We start from the raw sequence: 19354 nt of genomic DNA on the forward strand, positions 1-19354 counted from the left end.
TAATCAAGATCATTTACATTCGGGCCACCTTTGCATGGTGACTAGCCATGACTCGCTTACCAAGAGTATTCCGACAGAGTATTGCGTTTCACTCCTAGTTCTATTGGAGGTGAAGGATAACACGGTGTTATTAACACCTCAAGGACTAGTGCACACTTACTTGACAGACCTGATGTCAACACAGAAGGTCAACGACACTGAAACGATGTTTCTCGCCCTGGAGCTTTCTCATGTGGGGTTCCCAATGGAAGACCGCAGACTTTCTGAGAGATCGCAAATCCAAATACCACGAACGAGCTTTGAACCCCAGCAGCTACGCTCAATCTCTAGCCGAGGCGTTGCTTCCTCTCTCTTCAAGAGGGTCAGCGTTACAGCGAATGAAAAGGAATGTAGACAGGAGTACAGCCTAAAAAAGAAAGAATTACAGGGGTTTCATGTGACATGTGCAATCAGTCTGGAGGGACAGTAGAGCATGCTGGATTTGAGGACCTCATAATCAGGTCAGGAGGGTTCTTTTTGCTGTAAAGCAAATCATCTTTGCGAGTGGTAGCTGAAGGTTAATGTGTGGCTGCCAGGGGAAAACAATGTTATTTGAGAGAAGAGTGGGATTCTGCGGTCGTAGCTTACTCAGAAGCCCTGCAGGCTTGTGCAAAAATTGGTGGCAATCTCCAGCTTACAAGTACAATGTTGAGCAACAGAAGCGCTGCATGCGCAAGACTAGGTCAATGGAAGCATTCCTTGCAGGATGCAGAGCAGGTAGAGCCCGTCCTCCTAGAGGAAATGTAGTCAGAGTAAAGTTCTGGGCATCGTGATCAGAATAATCCGCTTGCTCGAAAAGCAATTGAATTTTGCTCGGTAAATATGTAAATATGTGAATACCCTCCTGATGGCAATCGATGTTGTAATCAGGCCCTCCTGATGCATCCTGGCAACGTAAAGGCGTACTACAGGACGGGGGTAGCTTTGCTGCAACTTCAGCGTGCAGCAGAAGCAGTGGACGTCCTTCGGATTGCCACGTTGATAGCACCAACTAATAAACAACTCCGGAAATGTTTGAGAGAAAGCGAGGCTTATGCTAGGAGCGGATTTCAGCTTGAAAGGGCTTCTGACACAAGTGCAGCCAGGGAAGCACGGAACTTGGAGGTGCAGAGCAGGGTATGTTGCTGCTGGCCAGCTGTCCTCTCCAGTCTTGAAGAGGGACAGGCAGTGCAGCAGAGCATTGCCAATAATTTCACAGTGAGGTGCCACTCCTGTACCTGGCACCTCTCTGGCCAGAGGGTGCCAAATGCGTTCCTCTGACGGCGTTGCGCAATGGCATTGCAGCATCAGGAGGAGGGCACCATCTGCGCAACCAGCCAGCAGCAAAGCAGAACCAATGGGGATGAAGAGAGCAGCGGCAGCGAGTGCTGGACACCAAAAGTGGTGCGATCTGGATTATGTCCCCAAAATCCGCCGTGCCATGATGTAAAGGAAAATCTTGTTTGGCATAGCCTTGGGCTATCACGCACTCTGCGCAGCAGCAATACAACTCTATCGAGGTATTAAGAAGTGCAGAGTTTTTTCTGCAACACTCAGCTGCACGTCCAGCCACCACAGTCAAGAGCAGAGCTGCTGTCTGCAGGGTTGGTACAGGAGCGCTTCTCAATCTGGCAGCAAGGACAAGGCCTCAGTCAGGAACGATACACCAATTGACATTGTGCAGCATCGGGCCCACCTCGACATTCTCAAGGTCAATGCAGGAGCTTCACCTGCCGCCATCAGGTGTGCACGCTCAATGATCAGGTTTCCTCTATGAACTTCGCTTTGCTTTGAGCTTCTACTTACAACCTCTTCTGTGGATGGAGGGTCTTGCTTCACGATGCATGCCCATTTTCCATATTTTGGAATATGGGCATGCACGAGACAGTATTTTGTCTCGTTGCCTCGCTCAGATCAAGCTTCTCTATTGCCAATCATAGCTAGATCTGCATGATAAGATGCCTGTGCGCTGTGGCATGCAGGCGGGCCTTTCTCAGGAGGGCAGTGGAGGAGCATCCAGACAAGGGTGGATCGGCCGAGGCGTTCGCGCAAGTGCAGGCTGCTTACCGCGCCCTCAGCATGCATGCAGGCCCGTGACAGGCCCCTTGAGGAGCCTGTCACGGTGAAGGCAGCTCAGCTGCTGCCCGAGGGTGCAACATTGCTGCTTTTGACCGGGCTGCTTGGTGCAACGGCTCAGCTGCTTCAGTTGAGCAGCTAGCTTGTTGGTACGTCGGCAACAGGAGTCTAATCATCTTGACAATGTTCCATTGTAAATGCTGCGTTCTGTGAAATCTTTCCTTCCCTGACGTCCTTTCTTTCACCTCTTGCGATTGAGTTTCTGGTCGCTCAAAACTGTGACTTTCTCAAGACCTGTGGTGTTTGTGCAGAGCCTCCCTCGCAGCTCTTGGCAGCCCAGACGCTCAAGTGCTGGCCCCTCCAGGTATTGAATGGCTCGCACTCTCTGCTAGGACGAGACCGGCGCAGCAGAGCCACTCTTTTGCATCCATCTCGTGGAGAGACCGTTATGGCGGATGCTGCTGCTGCTGAGGCTGCTGAGCATGGGCCTGCCAGCAAAGAAGGAATTGGATCAGGGTTGTTTGAAGCCCCGAACGCTGACAGCAGCAGTGGTAAAGCCTGGTATATTGAGACCCGGGACGCGTTCGGCTCAAAGCCGGCTGTCTGGGCCGCTGAGATCGAGGACGAGCTGTCGAGCGTGAGTTTGAACGACGGCGGCTCAGCAGGAACCACTGCGGACCCTTCAGAGGCGCTTATGACTGGGGTAGGGGATGGAGGCCTAGGGGATTTTGCCCAAGTGGGCATTGTTGCTTGGCAGATATTGACAGCCAACCCGCGCTTGGCTCTGCTCCTGAGCCCTCTGGCCTTGGCGGGATTTGCAGTACAGGCTCTCATCTCTGGCACTTTTCTGGAGGGCACAATCTTCTGACACCACTTTGTGCAACACATAAATGATGTGCACTGAAGCTGAAATAACGTTGAGGAGGCTTTGTAAGAGCTTGTTTGTTGATGAGCTGAATCCCGAAGGACTCAGGCCTGATGTTCAAGAAATCGCCCGGCCATAGAAGCCGCATGCAAACGCACTTATGATGAGACGTATGTAACTACATCATATAACACATACTATGTATGAAATTTCAGAGAGAATGCTTGATTCATGGACTCGAACAAGGCAGCTTCCTCGAAATGTCAGGAAGCTTCCTTGATGTGCCCTGTCTACGATGCCGTTTCTACCAGAGGAGCCACTCTCGTTCTAGAAACACTTGATGATCGCAGAGGTCTTGCATTCCGGAGACGCGAAACCAACAGTGCAAGTATTCTAAATGTTCTTCAGTAAGCGTTCACTGCCTTGAATCTGCGAAAGGAGCGCGATACAAACGGGCTCGATACTCACTCCTATCGGACTCTGAATACAGCAGGAGCGAATCATGGCCCAACAAAACTGGAAAGGTACGAGCTTTGCATCTTAGGCAAGTTAAAATTATCAGGTGTCCTAAACATAACATAGAGCGACTGTGTGTATCCCTTTTCCAAAATGCCACAGCTCAACTTGGATTCTCTGCTTAGAAACTCGCATTATGCAACTAGCTGGCAGTAACGAGTCTTCAAGCATCGCAGCCTGCCCAAATATGTAGACTGATCTCATTGTCGGAGTCATCACCTATCTGCATGCAGCTGCATAGGCGCACACACTGGAGCAGCAACCATCGCTTGGCTTTTATCCGCTGCTCCACCTGCTCTTGCAGGGCTGTTCGAGTGGTCCATCCAGCAGCAGGAGGGTTCCACAGACCCCGCTACAAGGCGCCACATCACTCCAGAGGACCGCAAGTGGTTCATGGAGGCCATGCAGGCGCAGACAACGGACATCCCCAAGCGCCTGCGCGACATCAAGGGAGCCCTGGACGACAGGGACGACTCGGATGCGCAGGTTGGCGAGAAGCTGAAACTGCTGGACGATTTGGTGGAGATTGTGGAGCAGATCGACTACGCTAAGGGTGGGTCTTTGACAGGCTCTTAACAGTGGGGCTGCTCAGCTGAGATTGATACGAAACCGTAAGCCAGAGAGAAGGCTGTGTGCCCGTCAATTGCAAGCCAACCTGCCGCAATCATGTAGTCTTTCTTCCCCAAAAGATTAGTGTCTCTGATAAGTGCCACATGTGGCTGCAGACGTGCATCTTGTACATAATATGAGCAAGCAATCACCGACGTGCGGAATACCTCTTTGACTATTTACTGATCAGTGCGCATGTATTGCCCTCACAGACCTGACGCACATCGGCGGGCTGCCCACGCTGCTGGGCCTGTTGGGCAGCAGCCATGCGCCGGTGCGCGCCAGCGCGGCAGAGGTCGTGGCCACGTGCGTGCAGAACCACCCGCCCGTGCAGCAAATGTTCCTGGAGGGGGGCACCCTGCCTCGCCTGCTGCAGCTCCTCCAAGACCCCGACCCCACCTGCCGGTGAGCATCCTTCTGTGGCCTGTGGCTTTTGACAATACTAATGCCAGTGAGGTGCAGCGCATGTGCCGGGAGAAACATGTCATGCGGCAAGTGTGATCGGGCCCTACCCACCTGCTGGTGAGGCCCTCTCGCTGCCCTTTTATGGTGTGCAGTCACATTTTCCGAGAATGAGAGGACCCGACCTCATCTGCCGGTGGGAATCTCTTCTTACCCTTTGATCTGGGCGATGCTGACCCCATTGGGGTGGACCATTGCATTTGACAGGATGTGTTTCCTCTGCAGCAAGTGTGAAAGGGCCGGCTTCAGCATTGTTGCACACTTGCTGCTGGAGTGACTCGTCTTGGTGGATGCCACTGTGCCGGCAAAGCCCTATTGCTGCCCAGGGTGATCTACATCTAAGTTAGATATAGATCCCCATGCGCTGCTATTTGATAGAGGATATGGGCAATTCTCATGCCATTAGCATGGAACAGTTGCGTTTCCTAGACTGTACACTAGTAGCGAGTCTGGGAGGGCCCAAGGATAGCTGGGGCATTGCGACGGTTTTGTTCCTGGGATGACTGGCCTGGTGGATGCTGCTGTGCGCGAGAGGCGCCTCAAACTTATCGTCAAAGACATGTCGTCACTGCTTACATTCATGCATCCATGTGCTGCATTGCTTTTGGCGATATCCAGTGTCCAAATACTACGTATGGTGCTTCCAATGGAGTCCTTTGCACTTCTTCGGTACGACTTGGCATATTGATCGTGCTCATGTTGTCTGTGCACGACCGCTGGCATCCATGCGTGCATCCGCTGCATGGCATTTGGCGCTCGTACAGGGTCTGTGATCTATTCATGCCGCTCCCATGCAATGCTTAATCAGGCAGGACATGTCCCCTCACAGATGCTGCGGCGCTCTCAAGGGTGTAGATTACCAGTGCTCCTCATGCTTTTCTTTCCGCTTGTTATATTCATGGCTTTTGGTGTGCAGGCGCAAGGCGCTGCTGGCGCTGTCGTGCCTGACGCGGCACAACGATGCGGCCATGGATGCATTCCGCGCAGAGGGCGCCATCGATCTGCTGCTGTCTGCAGCGCGAGACTCAGATGACCCCCGCCAGCAGAGGTGCGGCCTCTGCATCTGATTGTTTTTTTGTTTTGCTGTGCAAAGCCTGGTGTCCTGAGCAAGTATTGCTGGGCAAGAGATAAACTGGCGTGATATTAGCGTGATATTAATGTGAGCAAGCATCGCATTAGTATTGCACAGCAGACATTAAGTCTACAATAGCGATATCCAGACAGCTGCTTGGCAACATCAAGACAGTATGCCACCCTATCACACGCACGCATGGCAGACCACTTTGCCTTCTACGAAGCAGCCAGCAATCTCCCATTCAGTGCGCCCTGCCAGTGCAAGATGCGCACAAACAGGCGCTTAACAGGGCCCGCCCTGGCCCCTCTCCTTACTTGCTGCCATCCTGATGCCTTAAAACCCCCCATCTGCTGGCGCAGGAAGGCGCTGCAGCTGCTGCGAGAGGTGCTGCGCCACCGGCCGGGGGACGTGCGTGACGCGGTGCGCGCCGGAGCCGTCCCGGCAATTGGCGATGCAATCGCGGGCGACGACGCGGGCGTTCGTGAGGCTGCGCTTGCGCTGCTGGCCCTCATGGTGCAGCACCCCGGCGTCGTTCAGGCTCTCAGGACGGTAAGAGACTGCTGCACCCGTTCTTTCTGAAGACAGGGTCATAATGTGATGATTACTGTTGCCAGCACGAGGATAACACTTCAACATGGGATGGCCACTTTCTTGAGGTCCAGAGCACCATGGCATAGGTGAGCGCTGAGTGCCTTAGCTCCTTAGTTTGGTGCGCATGTGGGTTCTGGCCAACAGAGGGGTTTCCATTGGCTAATTTGTCCAAATGATGTGCAACTGGAGACTGATACTGCACTTAATTGCATGTTTAAGAGGTGCAGAAGCTGCCCTTGGCTTGACTGTCTTGCAGTTCTTCCTTCATGTCATTGCAGACGCAGGTATGTCATGCATTTGCCGTGGCAGAGGAACAGCAAGCAAGTCAGTTTTGCCACCAGCCCCGCTTTCAGGCCAGTGGCGCTGCCTGGTCTGCCAGTTAAGTACGCCAGGTTACTCAACAGCATGACAACTGGCGCATTTAGTATTGGTATCTGTCAGGTCCCGGCTGGCGGGGGGCGGTATACATACTGAGCACCGTGCCCACGGTTGATTGGGTCTTGCTTGGATCTAGCGAGTCCATCAAGGGGTAGGATTCTGGCAGCCTTTACTGCAGCTTGTCTGCAGACGCACCTTGCTTCTGGCAGGAAAAGCGTGTAATAAAAAAAATAATCTGTCAGGTCGTAAATCGCAGGCGTTACACGGTGCTCTGTCAATGTCATGCTGTGCAGGATGATGCGCTGAGGAAGCGGCTCAAGGCCAATGAGCAGCGGCTGCAGAATCTGGACATAGAGGACCTTGATGCAGGTGACCCGCCCTACCCCATACAATTCATTGATCTTACAGGACTCTTCTGGAAGCTTCATGTCCAGTCAGAAGGCCGCAGTTAGTGTTGTCAATCTGTCTTTTCTCATCACAGGCATACTGTAGTGAATGCAAGGCAGCAGCTGTAGCTTGTCCGCCGAAATGCAAGCGGATACAGTGCATCTGGCATTGCAATATTCATTACTTCTACCGCCCAAAGCGCAGGTATTTCTTTGTTGCCCTTTTTGTGCTGCCTAACGTACGGACTTAGAGTTTCTTTGGCCTAGCTTTGCTCCTTCATCTACAGGAACACAGAAAATCAAGCAGTCTCTTGCACTTGTGAGATGTAGTTGTCAGTGATGTTGACAAAGGCTGTCTTGCGCAGAGCGGGACCAGCTGGCGCTGACGGAGCACATCATGCAGAAGCTGGATGAAGCTGGCGGCGCCGCGCCAGATCAGGCACCGGCAGCAGAGAACGCCGTGCCAGACAGTGGCGGGCAGGCAGCTAATGCGCAGAACGAGGCGGCAGCAGCAGAAGAGCCCGTGCGGCTGCTGGGAGCCCCGTAGTGCTAAAGTTTGCTAGTAGCTAGCATCCCCTGAAACATTTGTGTGCGCGAAACTTTCCACATGCTGGTGAATGATTGGCATGTGCATGCATCCGCTGATCATGTGGCATGATGACCTTGACTCAATCATGATGATGATTGGAACACTGTCATGGCTACAAGAAAGTTCATGAGGGCCTAGGCACAGACGTCTGAGAAGGAAAGATTTACCGGCTTGTCGTTTTGACACGATTATCGTGCTGTCATGACCTGCTACAGCTGTGGCACAATAATTTCATGTGATTGAGCCAACGTTTGCATTAAGGGGAGCGAGAATGCAAGACAAGAAGGCACTGCAAAATGTGAATTGTGAGGGAGGGGTCCAAGATTAGCAAATGTGTCCCCTGCCTGCGTTCACGTGATTGTACCATGTGTGGCTGTGCCATTTCGTGCGTTTCTCAAGGCTACGAGGAATGTGAAGCACGTTGAACACCTTACCTCCACATCGTGACAGATAGGAGAGGTCACAGGGATCGAACACTGTGACATACAATTGTGAAGGGGCTTCTGGCCACTGTTGGAATGCTCACCATGACATCATCTCCAGACCTTCTCCAAGGCCTTCTTGATGACAATCTTGCAGCATTCCTCGATGATATAGTGACCCGTGATGGCCAAAGATCTGTGGCAGAGCTGCCCACCACGTCAGATACGATGCCTTTCGGGGATTTCCTGCCCACGTATACTAGTTCTCTGTCTGGACAGCATGTCGCGCAAGGTCCGACATTGGACCCAGTGTTCCACTACCAAGATCACAGTAACGACAATGAAGCGTCCCGAAAACGCAGCGGATCGGGTGAGGGCAACGTGCTGTCTTGAACACATGATAGCACAGTATTCTCTTAGCTCAGCGCCCCATGAAGGGCTTCGCAGTCATTTGATGGTTCAAGGACCCACAAAATAAATAAAAAATTGTGTCAATACACAGGGGGCAGCCAACTTGACGAGACACACACAAGCCTGGGTCCGCTTCCAGCATCCGCAATGAAGAGGCAGAAAGCGCACCAGGAGAAGAACAAGAGGGCCCAGAAGCGATACAGGGAACGCAAGAAGGTGATGCTACTACCTTTACTACCTTTGAACCACACAATGTATTCAAACATACCAAGTTCATGCAGTCCTAGGTTCTTGCATCCCCCCAGCTGATGGCAGGCTAGATAAGGGGTGCGCATCACATGCATTCAGGCAATACCTCCGATAATCTGAAAGTTGTGTAGACATTGCCTTGTTTGATGAAATGGCATTGCGTATTTCTGGCCCTGTCTGTGTTCAAGCAACGAATGGTTCCTAGTGTACGCGCAGGCACTATATGAGGATCAAACGAAGCAGATAGAGCAGCTGACAGCGCAACTGCAGGAGGTGCAGATGACTAAGGATCGGCTGGAGACGCGCTGCTCGCTGCTGGAGAAAGTGGTCAGCATCAGGGGGGATGGCGGCGACGCTGCAGGCAGCTCGGTGAGCGATCAGCGAATTTCACATCGCACAGGGGTTGTATCAAGTAATATGCTGCGCAGCTGCATTGCTCACATCGACATGTGTGCGCGACTTGCGGCTTTATTCTGGACTCTCTCCTCGCAATATTTCATCCGCAACAGACTGCAGAGCTAGATGCTGGCTTGAGCAAGTCCTGCAGACCAGCTTCCTCGTTCCCAGGCCAAATTGCTTCAAATCCTTACTCCCTGTGCCAAGCAGACAGAGCAGAGGGCATTCTGTGGTGTACAGACTGTGAACAGTGCTTGGCTCTCTCAACCTGTGCACCTTGTGTCATTGACAGAGTGTTCCTTCTGGTGTATGCGCAGGCGCCACAGCCGCTGGCGATGCAGCCGGTGCCGGAGGTTGTCACGGCGACGGCGGCGCTGCTGGGACTCATATACCCGGGGCACGGCATGGAGGCCAGCTTGCGTACAGACCACGTGGAGCGCATGACCTTCCAGGACTACATCAAGGTCTTCGAGGTGGGCGCCCTCCCTTTGTTTGCCTCCCCTGTCCCTCAATGCCGAGATGTCAAAGGCTTGAATGCCTCGAGCTGTAGAAATTCACACATGACTTTAAGCAAGAGCAAGGCAAACAGTAGCAAAGTGTCTCACATTCTGAAGCCTCTCTTCTCTGGCAAGTGAAATAGCTAGCTAATTTGCCCTGTTTCATGGCATCATGTGATCAAAATTCCTCCAGGGCAGCACATTCTGTGCTTAGCAGCAGCATGCAAGCCCATTGGCAGCATGCACCGGCATGTGCGCCTTGGCGGCCAGATGACGCTGGTTGAAACCTTTTGAAAACTCGCATCCGGAACTCGAGTTTGAATTCAAACTTGTGTTGCAGGACTTCACCCAAAGGCTGATGCGGCTGATGCTGCACACGGACGGGCGCCAGGGGTGCCCCTTCCGCGCAGAGATCGAGAAGATGATCGAGGCGCGGCGCTGGTCGGTGCTGAAAGTGCTGGAGCACAATCCCGAGCGCATGATGCGCATTGCGATGGAAGTTCGCTCGCAGAGAATGGAGTGCGCTGCCGACCCCGCCAAGCAGCGCAGCATCCTGGTGAGCGGCGTTGCCTCCCTTCTCTTCTTCAAAAATTGGATTGAAATTACCCCCTGAGCGCCCTCGATCTCCAAACTCTAGTGGGGGAAGAGTCTAGCCCCTGTACGTTGGTTGCGGGTTTGATGTTCCAATGCAGCGTGCTTATTGTGAGGGCAAGCTCGAAGGTTTCAGCTCTGTCCCTGATCCAGCACTGGCTCCAACCTCACTTGCCCTGGCTCCTGACGAGGGCCGGCAGCAAATTATTACATCATGCTGACCTCCTTTTCGTACGGTGCATGCAAGGCATTTGATGGAAGAGAGCTTTCTTCTCAAGTTCTGCAATCCCGTATGTCTTGGCTTCCAGCATACTTAGGGTTTTTAGGGTTTTTTTTTTTTCAATATCTAAACCCTAAATCCTAAAAAAACATTGCTGCAGGACGCCATGGAGCTGACCCCCGAGCAGAAAAGGAGAGTGGTGGAGAACCGGCGGCGGCTCCTGATCGGCCTCGAGGCGCTCACGCGACGCCAGAACGCGGCCGTTGAGGTGCTGCAGAAATCCATGCCGTTGGAGGTGCGCGCACATGCCGGCGCATGCGCGCATGCATGCAGCTGCCGTGCTCCCTGTGCCATCTGCTTGCCACGGATGTTTTGAGTCCTTGCCCTTGCTAGCGCTGTCACTAGCATATGCTCTGCAGTCACGCAATATGCAACCAAGTGCTGATTTTGCATGCAACACCCATCGCACTCAATGCTTGCATTCCAATACCTACCTGTTTCTTGTTTACCAAGGGCATGTTTTCCTTGGCGAGCTAAAAATATCCCTCTTCAATGCGGTTTGCCCCTGATTTGTGACTTGCCCTGTGTGCGTGCAGTACAACGACATGAGCGCCTCGATGGCCTTTCTCAGGGCGACGCTGGCAGCGCAGGACGTGACTGAAGGCCTCAAGAAGAATCATGGCGTCGTGCGCGACTTCATGCACGAACTGCTCGGCACGGTGGGCATTGGGCGGTCACTCTCTGATGGGCTTTCCATGTTGAAGCATTGTCCTTTCAACACGTGTAGATGGCAACATGAGATCCACAGCTAACCAGACCACAGAGATTGAAGCTGTGGAGATCTAAAGGAGGATTCACAAGTATTTTTACTCCTCTTCTTCTCTTCTTTGTGTAGCAGTATGCGCCTATCTTGCCAGGCATCCTTGGCCGGCGAGTCTGACTTTCCTAGCCAAGCACACTGCGAGATGAAGTCTGGCATGTTCCAACAAGGAAGTTGATTAGACTTGTCAATTAAGCGCCCCTTGTAGGTTTAGAGTTTTCACTTAAAAGCCCAGGTGCATGTGCGCGCAGGTGCTGACGCCATGGCAGGAGGCCAAGTGCACTGTGGAGGCCTGGCCGGGCTATCCAGACGCGCTGGCCATCTCAAACATGCTAGCGGAAGATTTGGGGGACGAGACGGCCAACGCGCGACTGCTGCTGCTCAAACAGGTGCGTGGCAAAACAGACTGGTATTTTGTATATAGGGGCCTTTCGTGCCGGAGTTTGGAGATTAGAAGGATGTGGTATGTGCTTGTGTTGCCCCAGTGTCATGCTTGATGTTTAGATGTTCTTTGTCACAACGGCATTGGTGATGCACTAGTTCTGGCAAAATATCCCTTGAACAGCAAAAATTTCAGAGCTGCCGGCAGTGCTGGCATCATGCAAGCATGTGGCACATGTTTTTCTTTTCGATTGGCCAGAATGGCTGTCTGACAGCTTGTCTGGTGTTTCCAGGCTCCTGGCGCGACAGCGTATGAGGCAGAAGCTCCACGGCAGTCACTCATGCTGAAGCTCATTTCTTATGCACCAGATGGCACATGAAGCAGCGTCCCCTGTCAGCACAGGCTGCCAGGTTATAGCAGCGTTCTTTGATTTTGTTTTACTTTGTCACGTGGCAGAAAACCCGCCTTATTCATGGAGCATCTGTGTTACTATGTCGCTTCATGGAGATGAGGAATTCAGAGTTGCATGCGTCCTGTGTTGTACTTGTACTCAGATCTGGAACAGTCAAGATGAATATTGTCATTTAGTGCGAGCAATTTTGTGCTGGGGTTGAGTATATTGGAGAAGCAGCAGTGTGTATGAAGCCCTGAAAGGTGCAGGGTGAGTCTATGCAGCGTATGATCCAGTGCGGCAGGATATCACTCAATAATTTGCTGAGGCTTTCTGCCAGTAGAGCATGATTTGGGGTTAGTAAAGCAGGGGCTGCCAGTGAACAGGGTCAAATGCAGGTTTGCAGCAGACAGAGTCCTTAGATGTGTATTGCAATTGCCTAGGAGTCAGGAAAGTGAGCTTCTTGGAATGTACAAGAGTGTATTGACTTCACACTTGGGGCTACTGGCTTGCAGATGTCAGACGTCAAGGGCTGTATATCAGACATATGAACATGCTAGTGTGACCACGAGGGCGTCTGACGTCTCATGATCATCTGACACCTTTACCATATATTTTGAACAGCATCTGAGCCCCGGCTGGCGGGGGGCGATATAAATACTGAGCACCGTGCCCACGGTTGATTGGGTCTTGCTTGGATCTGGCGAGTCCAACAAGGGGTGGGATTATGGCAGCCTTCACCTGCAGCTTGTCTGCAGGACGCATCTTGCCTCTTGGCAGGAAATGCGTGTAATAATAATAATAATCTCTAGTTAGGTACGACTCATGTTATTAAGTGCTGCACTGTACGTCTGGCAGCAGGCTACATCGCTCCTCACTGAAGTATACACTCTGCGTGGCAGGGAAGCGCCGCGTGCAGTAATCGTTGTATAATTGATCGTGCACGCTTCGCATGCCGCCGGGCGCACACCTGCAATTGTCACCATGACTGTTGTCAGCTTATATCGTGACAATTTTATTCTGCTTTGAAGCATGCTATGAATGCATAATTGGCTGTCCAAGCTGGCCAAACTGCTGCCACTGCCGTACTGCCTGTGTCTTCAAGTCACAGAGTGGCAAGACAGCTTCAGGAACGCAGCATCAGGCACGCACCGGATGCACAGCAGAGCCAAGACATCTTCACAAAAGCACAGGTCCACAAGCCCAAGAGGGCTGGATCCTAAGAGCCTGCATCTTTGCACCTGAAGTCCACAATAGCCTCCACCAGAGGCTTTGGCCTAATGTCATGGCTGCTCGGCTCGATTTAGTGTCAAGGCCCAGTCTCAGATCTCAATGCTCTGTACTTAATCGGACAAAGCGCCCGGGCTCTAGCACGGATTGACTTGGTGACTAATGCATAGAGCAGGTGCGCACGTGCTGCCGAGCGTGTGGCGCCTGATGTCATTCTCCCTGAAGTCTGTGGCGGGCAAATCCATGCAGTACACTCTGGAGGACCGCGCCCCGCATAACTCCCCTTCCGCCCCCTCGTTTACGCACCCCGTCTTGCCAACGCATACGTCCCCGCTGTCCCCCTTTTTACCTGCACCTGCGCATGACGCCTTTAAATTTTGCGACACTGCTGCATTGCACTGATCACAGCTGTTGTCACTTGACCACAGAATTTATTTTGCAGCACTGTTGCAGGACCAATGGGTTGCATGCCACACACCAGTGCGGCGCACTGACACTCCAATTAACCAGAGTAAACAAGGTCACTTTTCTTCTTTTAGATTACGTGTTGCTTGATTAAGTGCATGGCTTTGACCTCGGCACCGTAAACATTATCCAGGGCTGACTGGTGGGCACTAGTACGCGCACCTGATGGAACCTGGTCTTCCAGCATCAAGTGTTGTGGCCCGCTGAGCATCAGGTGCAGCATGTGCATGCCCAAATCTGTGACATAGCTTCCCATGGCGCCGATCAGGCCATCGGCTCCCCTGTGGGGCTGGTGGTGGCTCAGTGTGTCCTGAATGGGGGGAGCACTGGCTGAGTATGTTTGCGCCTGGCATGCTAATAGGAGCAAGAGCAACAGAAGATATGCTCCGCCTCCTGTTCCCTGATGCACAGAGGACCGTCAGGAAAGATGATAGTGCGATTCATCTTGAGTAGGTGCGAGCTCCTTGAATGCTGAGATGGAGTCTGTGTAATTCTAGACTATGACAGATCAGTGTCACCTTGGGAAGTCTTGCCACATGATCCTGCCTCATGCCAGCAGCGTTCGTGTAGAGTTTCTTGGCGTCTGAAGATTACTCAGCGTCCGGGATACGGAATTGGGTGAAATGTGCTGGTATTCCTACAGACTGAAATCGCTTAAGAACAAGTTGTCAAGGCTCCTATGCTATTCTTCAAGATGCAGCTATATGTTATCTTGCTGCCGCAAGGATCCCTAAGAGCGCACTTTGTCACATAGAAATAGTCTGCTTAGTCACTTTCCATCTCTCAATCTTGCCTTGATTCGGCAACAGATCTGGGGGTTCCGCCAAGGGCTCTGATCACTGACAACTCGAATTCACTCTCAGGGGCAGAATATTTGTGACTCAATATCATTTTCGTTGATTTCTTATGCGTACAAGGCAAGAAATCGGTCCATCTCTGGTCAAAGCTAGTTCCGAGAGTGTTTCGAGAGTTGGCACTAATCAAGCGGCGAACCTCCAGAATGTTCAGTCGTCTCACACAGCAAAGCTCCAGTTGCACGGGATAAGTGTCATCTGATGCTTGAATAATGCGCAAAAGGAATCGCGCAAGTAATATCTGAAGCATGTCACTCTTTCAGGGGCTCTTTACCAGCGCTGCTGGACAAGCAAGCAACTTGTTTAGCGAGCAGAACCTCTTCAGGAGGCAGGGGAAGGAAGGAGATGCTGCCAATAAGCTAAACATAGCATCAGCAGATACAACCAGTAAGAAAAAGCGGAAATCCACGAAGGATCAAGCGACGGCCGTTCCCATAGCCAGCAATGAGATCTCTGAGCAGCCGGTGGGTTACTATGCGAGATCATGTCCTAACATATAGAAATCAGAAATAGATATTTCTGAAATGTCTCCTGCTCGGCATCCGTGCTTTGTCTGCTCACCTTTCACACTCACTGCATTGGTCAGAGGATGTCTAGCAGAGGCAGCTAAAAAATTCAACCTATTTGGTTTCGATGGTGAGCCTCAGCTTCCCCCTCGTCAGGTGAAGAAGAAGCTTAAAAAGGAGAAGGCATCAAAGCACCTCGACACATCTGAGGCCGCGCCTGCAGTAGCAGCAGAAGTCAGGCCTTCTGGGCAAGCGGGGTCCAGCAATGTCCCTGCCGCTGTCAAGCCGAAGAAACAGCAGCGGCTTAAGACAGATAAGAAGGTGGCTCAGGCAGCAACAGGCAGCATTCCTCCAGCCAATGGCAAGAAAAAGCCCACAGACCCCCACAGCAAGCCAGAGAAGGCTTCAGCAAGTGGTGTTGCAAAAGCATTTGCTGGAGCAGCAACGGAAGGGAGCAAGCGGGCAAAAAAAATGGTGGCTGCCTCCGATGACGCAGTGGCGCATGATGACAACGACGAGGAGCATGAGTCAAAATCTGATGACGAGGAGACGACCATCGCAGGCGGTGAGTCTCAGCAGAATCTCATCACCCTGTGAAAGGGAACTTCGGTTGACTGGGAGCTGCGGCAAATGGGTTTTGCACGTGCATTGGCCATGCAAAGCGGCACCTCAAAGCAACCGTAATTACCTAATGTATTTGCTTTTATGGCAGATATCGCATTAATCGTGTCCATCACGGGCCGATGCAGGACTGGCAAAAACTCAGAAGGTCGAGGGAAGCAAGATTAAAGTCTGCTTTATTAATGTGTTGATGGTAGATGTGTGTTATATGCTTGTGCACAGGCACGAAAGAGCCTGGGGCAAAAGAGGGAGGTGAGTCAGCGCCAGCAAAGCAGCGAAGGACGGAGGAAGAGAAGGCTGAGAGGCTGCGGCGGACGGTGTTCGTGGGCAACCTCCCCGTCAAGGTCAAGGTCAAGCTCATCAAGCAGACCTTCTCCCAGTGAGTCACTGGGCGCCTCCTGCCTTCACTGTGCCATAGAAGCAACTACCTCAAGTGAAGGGTGTGGCACGACATACATGCTGCTTGACAGCTGTAAGATCAGACAGTACCGCAGCTGCAGCTTGCAAGATGACTGCTCAGTCTGGACCATGCTGTTCCTGTGTAAACTTTTCCTGCATCCTAGTCCTGCAGCATATGCCACAGTGTGTTTTTCACCTCCCTATGTCCACTTTATTCTAAAACAAACGTGGTGCCCTGGCTGGCAAAGGGGCGGCAGTAATGTGAGCTCCGTGCCCACAATTGTTGGGTCTTGCTTGGATCTTGCGTGTTCAAAAAGGGAGCAGGATTTTGGCAGCCATTACATGCAGGTTGTGTGCATACGCACCTGCCTCTGACAGGCTAAATGTGCAATGATAACAACAGTCAGCATGGGGACTCCTCAGGCAGCTCTATGGGCCCATGCACGGTATGATTCCAAATCTGTCTGCACCAACACGGTGCCTAATCAGGTAGCGTTACGTGCACAGGTACGGTACAGTGGAGTCTGTGCGGCTGCGTTCCCTCCCACTGAAAGAGGACACGAAGCTCCCCCGGCACGCGGCCGTCGCCGCCGGAGCCGTCGACGAGTCGCGCGGATCCGCCAATGCCTATGTGGTCTTCAGCAGCGGCGGTTCTGCATCCCACGCGCTGGCTCACAACATGCGCGAGGTGGGCACCAGCCAAAGGCCAGGCTTTCAACCCTTTAATGTGAGATGACCTGGCATGCCTGCATGGTGTTGAAGCAGCGGTGTGCCAGTAAGGCATCATGTTCAAGGCCCTTCTGTGGTCGCTTGGCATGTCCTGGAAGGGACAACAGAACCAGGAGCAGTGCATCTTGCACCACCGCCATTATACTTTCTGATCATGTGCGCCCTGTCTACAAGGTTATCTCCATATCCTCTAGAGGACTTGAAGCAACGGGGCTCTTACTGCCATGCACATTTCCCTCTTGAGACTACAACTTCCAAGACATGGTGGTCGTATTGACCAGCGGATTGTTTCCTTTGTGCGCAGTTTGAGGGGCGCCACATCCGGGTGGACAGGGCGGCGGCCGTCAGCAAGGGCACCGCCGGAGGTGGCACGCAGGTACTCTATGAGAGCGCGCGCTCCGTCTTTGTCGGCAACCTCCCCTTTGACACCCAGGTACTTGCTCTTGAACCTTTGTGCTCTCTGAGGCTCCCCTTTGGCGCTCAACACTTCTGCATATAAGAGTGCAGGAACATCTGTTTCAGTCCTTGCAAAGTGCTGTCAAAGGCATGACAGCAGGGGGCTGAAAACTCCACTGGAGAACCCTGACAAGAGGCAGCGTGAGGACTGGAACTGCTGCTCCGATGAGCAGTAGCGTCTGTCTCGCTGTTGGTTCCTTGTGCTCACCAATGCAGTTCTATGTGTTCAGGACGAGGAGCTGATAGAGCTGTTTGGGGACGGCAAGGGCGGTCCAGGCAACGTGACAGCGGTGCGCATAGTGCGCGACCCCAAAACCAGCGTAGGCAAGGGAATTGCGTTTGTGGAGTTCTCCGGCCGCCCGGCCGCGCGCATGGCCATGTCGGCCGATGGCCGCGTGCTCCGTGGCCGCCAGATCCGCGTCGCGCGCGTCGCAAAAACCGGCGCGGCGGCTGCCGCGGCCGCCGAGGCGGCCACACCCGGTGGTTCCCGGCTGCGCACGCCGTTCAGCCGAGGTGAGAGCGCTTGCTCCGCTGTCATCATGTGCTGTGATGAGTTGCACGCAAAATCTGCACGATCTTGGCTCCCCCGCCATGGAGGATTGGCAGAGCGCTGCTGCCGTGAGCAAGATTTTGATAAGATTGTAATGCATCAATGCCAGTGCACATGGGTGCGCGGGTTGAAGGATAGGTGCAGCGTATATCAGCAGTGAGCTGATGAAGCTGTGCAGTGTGAAGCCGTAGAGCTGCGGTGCTGAGCAGATTGCCTGGCATGCAGGTGTGAAGGCGGGAAAGATGACAACCAGCGCGCCGAGGAAGGACAACAAATCAGGCAAGGGAGAGGGAACGCCGCGAGCAGGCGGCCCGGCGGCGTGGCAGGGCATGCGGACGAAGGGGCAGAAAAAGGTTGTCAGAGGGTTTGCTGCAAAGGAGAGGGACGCCCCAAGCGCTGCGCCTGGGGGTGGAAAGAAGGGTGGAGATGGCAACGGTGCGGAGGGAAAGCTCAAGGGGAAGCGCCCTTCTGTCGCTGCCAGGAAGGACAAGTTGCTTTCTACAAAGAAGCAGAAGAGGACGTGAGAACATGCAGATTTTTAAACTGGCAAGCTTTGCTCATCTGATAGCACACAAGATCTGTGGCCCTGACTATTGGCCAATGTTGCTCTACTTCACATATATGGACTCTAAGCTCTTACATGCCAATCTCATGCCGTTCACTTGAGATGAAATTTGATGGGTCACACTGTAAAGAACTTGTTCTGCACAGCGCAGAAACTCACATTGCAACATTATCCGAATTGAATACAATGTCAGGCCATTTCAATGATTGTGGAACAAATTTCCAGTAAATTCTCGATCGTGCAAATCCATGTATCCTTTCACATGCAACCATCACAAGCCATGTATATGCAAAAGTGTAGTCACCTTGCTTCAAATCCCTTTGGGTTAACAGCTTCACCAAGCACTGTTTGGACACAATGGTGCTAGATAAGCATTTGTTTTGGCTCAAGGGCGGTTGAAATCACAGAGCGGCACAACAGTGTCGATCTTACTTCGGAATCGAATGTCTTGTTTGCTACCAGCCAAACACGGGCTTTGCTGCCTCTTGAGGTTGCTTGGCATAGTGCACAACGGCATATGCATCATGATTGTAATGTTATCGAGGAAACACACAACCTTCTCCTGGAAAGGAGCCTCGGCCTGCTTTTCAAGCGCTTGAGTCCCTGCGGCTAGCTTATTTGCCAGCACATGCTAGCACATATAAAAGCACTGTTTCTCAGCCCCATCTGCAGCCTTGCCCTCAGCGCCATGGCCCCTGAAAAAAAGCCATCGCTGCTTCTTCAGCAGAATCCCTCTGTAATTGCCCAGACGTCCGCTGATGAGCAGCTGTGCTCGCAGTCCCACTGGCCGCCAGACGGCGCAGGAAATGAGGATCCACCGACATGCGGCTTTTCTGCATGCGTCGCATGCGCAGCTCGCAGCAGCGCGGCACTTTTCAGCGGCTGTCCCGAGTGCAGTATGACAAGCGTCCGCAAATCCCAAATTTCTGCCAAGGTGTCTTCCCATGTCTTGCACAACGTTATGGCTTGCGCTCTATGTACCTCATGCCAGTCTTCCAAAGCCGATGCTTGAGTTGCAATTGCCACCACCTCTTG

The 19354-nt window shown here is 52.7% G+C and overlaps 6 protein-coding genes across 6 annotated transcripts; 5 read left to right on the top strand and 1 right to left on the bottom strand.

The window, feature by feature from the left end:
- Positions 1-1311: 1311 nt before the first annotated feature.
- On the top strand, positions 1312-2115 carry COCSUDRAFT_83703 (hypothetical protein; the record flags this gene model as incomplete). Its single annotated transcript, XM_005647418.1, has 3 exons — positions 1312-1422; positions 1622-1761; positions 2001-2115. The coding sequence occupies 3 exons, from the start codon at positions 1312-1314 to the stop codon at positions 2113-2115; spliced, it is 366 nt and encodes a 121-aa protein (XP_005647475.1).
- On the top strand, positions 2074-3042 carry COCSUDRAFT_53583 (hypothetical protein). The gene is made up of 2 exons (XM_005647047.1): positions 2074-2243; positions 2406-3042. Exon 2 carries the CDS (start codon positions 2543-2545, stop codon positions 2960-2962), a length of 420 nt encoding a protein of 139 aa, XP_005647104.1. The 5' UTR covers positions 2074-2243; positions 2406-2542; the 3' UTR covers positions 2963-3042.
- A 287-nt stretch (positions 3043-3329) lies between these two features.
- Positions 3330-7798, top strand: COCSUDRAFT_66282 (ARM repeat-containing protein). The gene is made up of 8 exons (XM_005647048.1): positions 3330-3483; positions 3780-4028; positions 4297-4489; positions 5463-5594; positions 5981-6170; positions 6491-6496; positions 6884-6959; positions 7342-7798. The coding sequence occupies exons 1-8, from the start codon at positions 3462-3464 to the stop codon at positions 7521-7523; spliced, it is 1050 nt and encodes a 349-aa protein (XP_005647105.1). The 5' UTR covers positions 3330-3461; the 3' UTR covers positions 7524-7798.
- Positions 7799-8545: 747 nt separating this feature from the next.
- Positions 8546-11932, top strand: COCSUDRAFT_63710 (hypothetical protein; the record flags this gene model as incomplete). The annotated part of the gene is made up of 8 exons (XM_005647049.1): positions 8546-8614; positions 8864-9016; positions 9361-9516; positions 9881-10096; positions 10512-10646; positions 10948-11070; positions 11423-11560; positions 11846-11932. 8 exons carry the CDS (start codon positions 8546-8548, stop codon positions 11930-11932), a joined length of 1077 nt encoding a protein of 358 aa, XP_005647106.1.
- Positions 11933-12775: 843 nt separating this feature from the next.
- Positions 12776-13895, bottom strand: COCSUDRAFT_63711 (hypothetical protein; the record flags this gene model as incomplete). The annotated part of the gene is made up of 3 exons (XM_005647050.1): positions 12776-12914; positions 13358-13523; positions 13802-13895. 3 exons carry the CDS (start codon positions 13893-13895, stop codon positions 12776-12778), a joined length of 399 nt encoding a protein of 132 aa, XP_005647107.1.
- Positions 13896-14741: 846 nt separating this feature from the next.
- COCSUDRAFT_63712 (hypothetical protein) lies at positions 14742-18278 on the top strand (the record flags this gene model as incomplete). The annotated part of the gene is made up of 7 exons (XM_005647051.1): positions 14742-14957; positions 15156-15564; positions 15843-15999; positions 16527-16707; positions 17053-17181; positions 17435-17717; positions 17980-18278. 7 exons carry the CDS (start codon positions 14742-14744, stop codon positions 18276-18278), a joined length of 1674 nt encoding a protein of 557 aa, XP_005647108.1.
- Positions 18279-19354: the final 1076 nt, after the last annotated feature.

This window comes from Coccomyxa subellipsoidea, assembly GCF_000258705.1.
Source record: "Coccomyxa subellipsoidea C-169, whole genome shotgun sequence".
NCBI classification, from domain to species: Eukaryota; Viridiplantae; Chlorophyta; class Trebouxiophyceae; family Coccomyxaceae; genus Coccomyxa; species Coccomyxa subellipsoidea.

Excerpts from the sequence above, each read along its gene's own strand:
- COCSUDRAFT_66282 (XM_005647048.1), top strand. The coding sequence starts at position 3,462 with ATGGCCCAACAAAACTGGAAAG. Across the intron at positions 4,029-4,296 it reads GCAGATCGACTACGCTAAGG|ACCTGACGCACATCGGCGGG; the intron begins GTGGGTCTTTGA and ends TTGCCCTCACAG. Across the intron at positions 6,960-7,341 it reads CATAGAGGACCTTGATGCAG|AGCGGGACCAGCTGGCGCTG; the intron begins GTGACCCGCCCT and ends TGTCTTGCGCAG.
- COCSUDRAFT_53583 (XM_005647047.1), top strand. The coding sequence starts at position 2,543 with ATGGCGGATGCTGCTGCTGCTGAGGCTGCTGAGCATGGGCCTGCCAGC.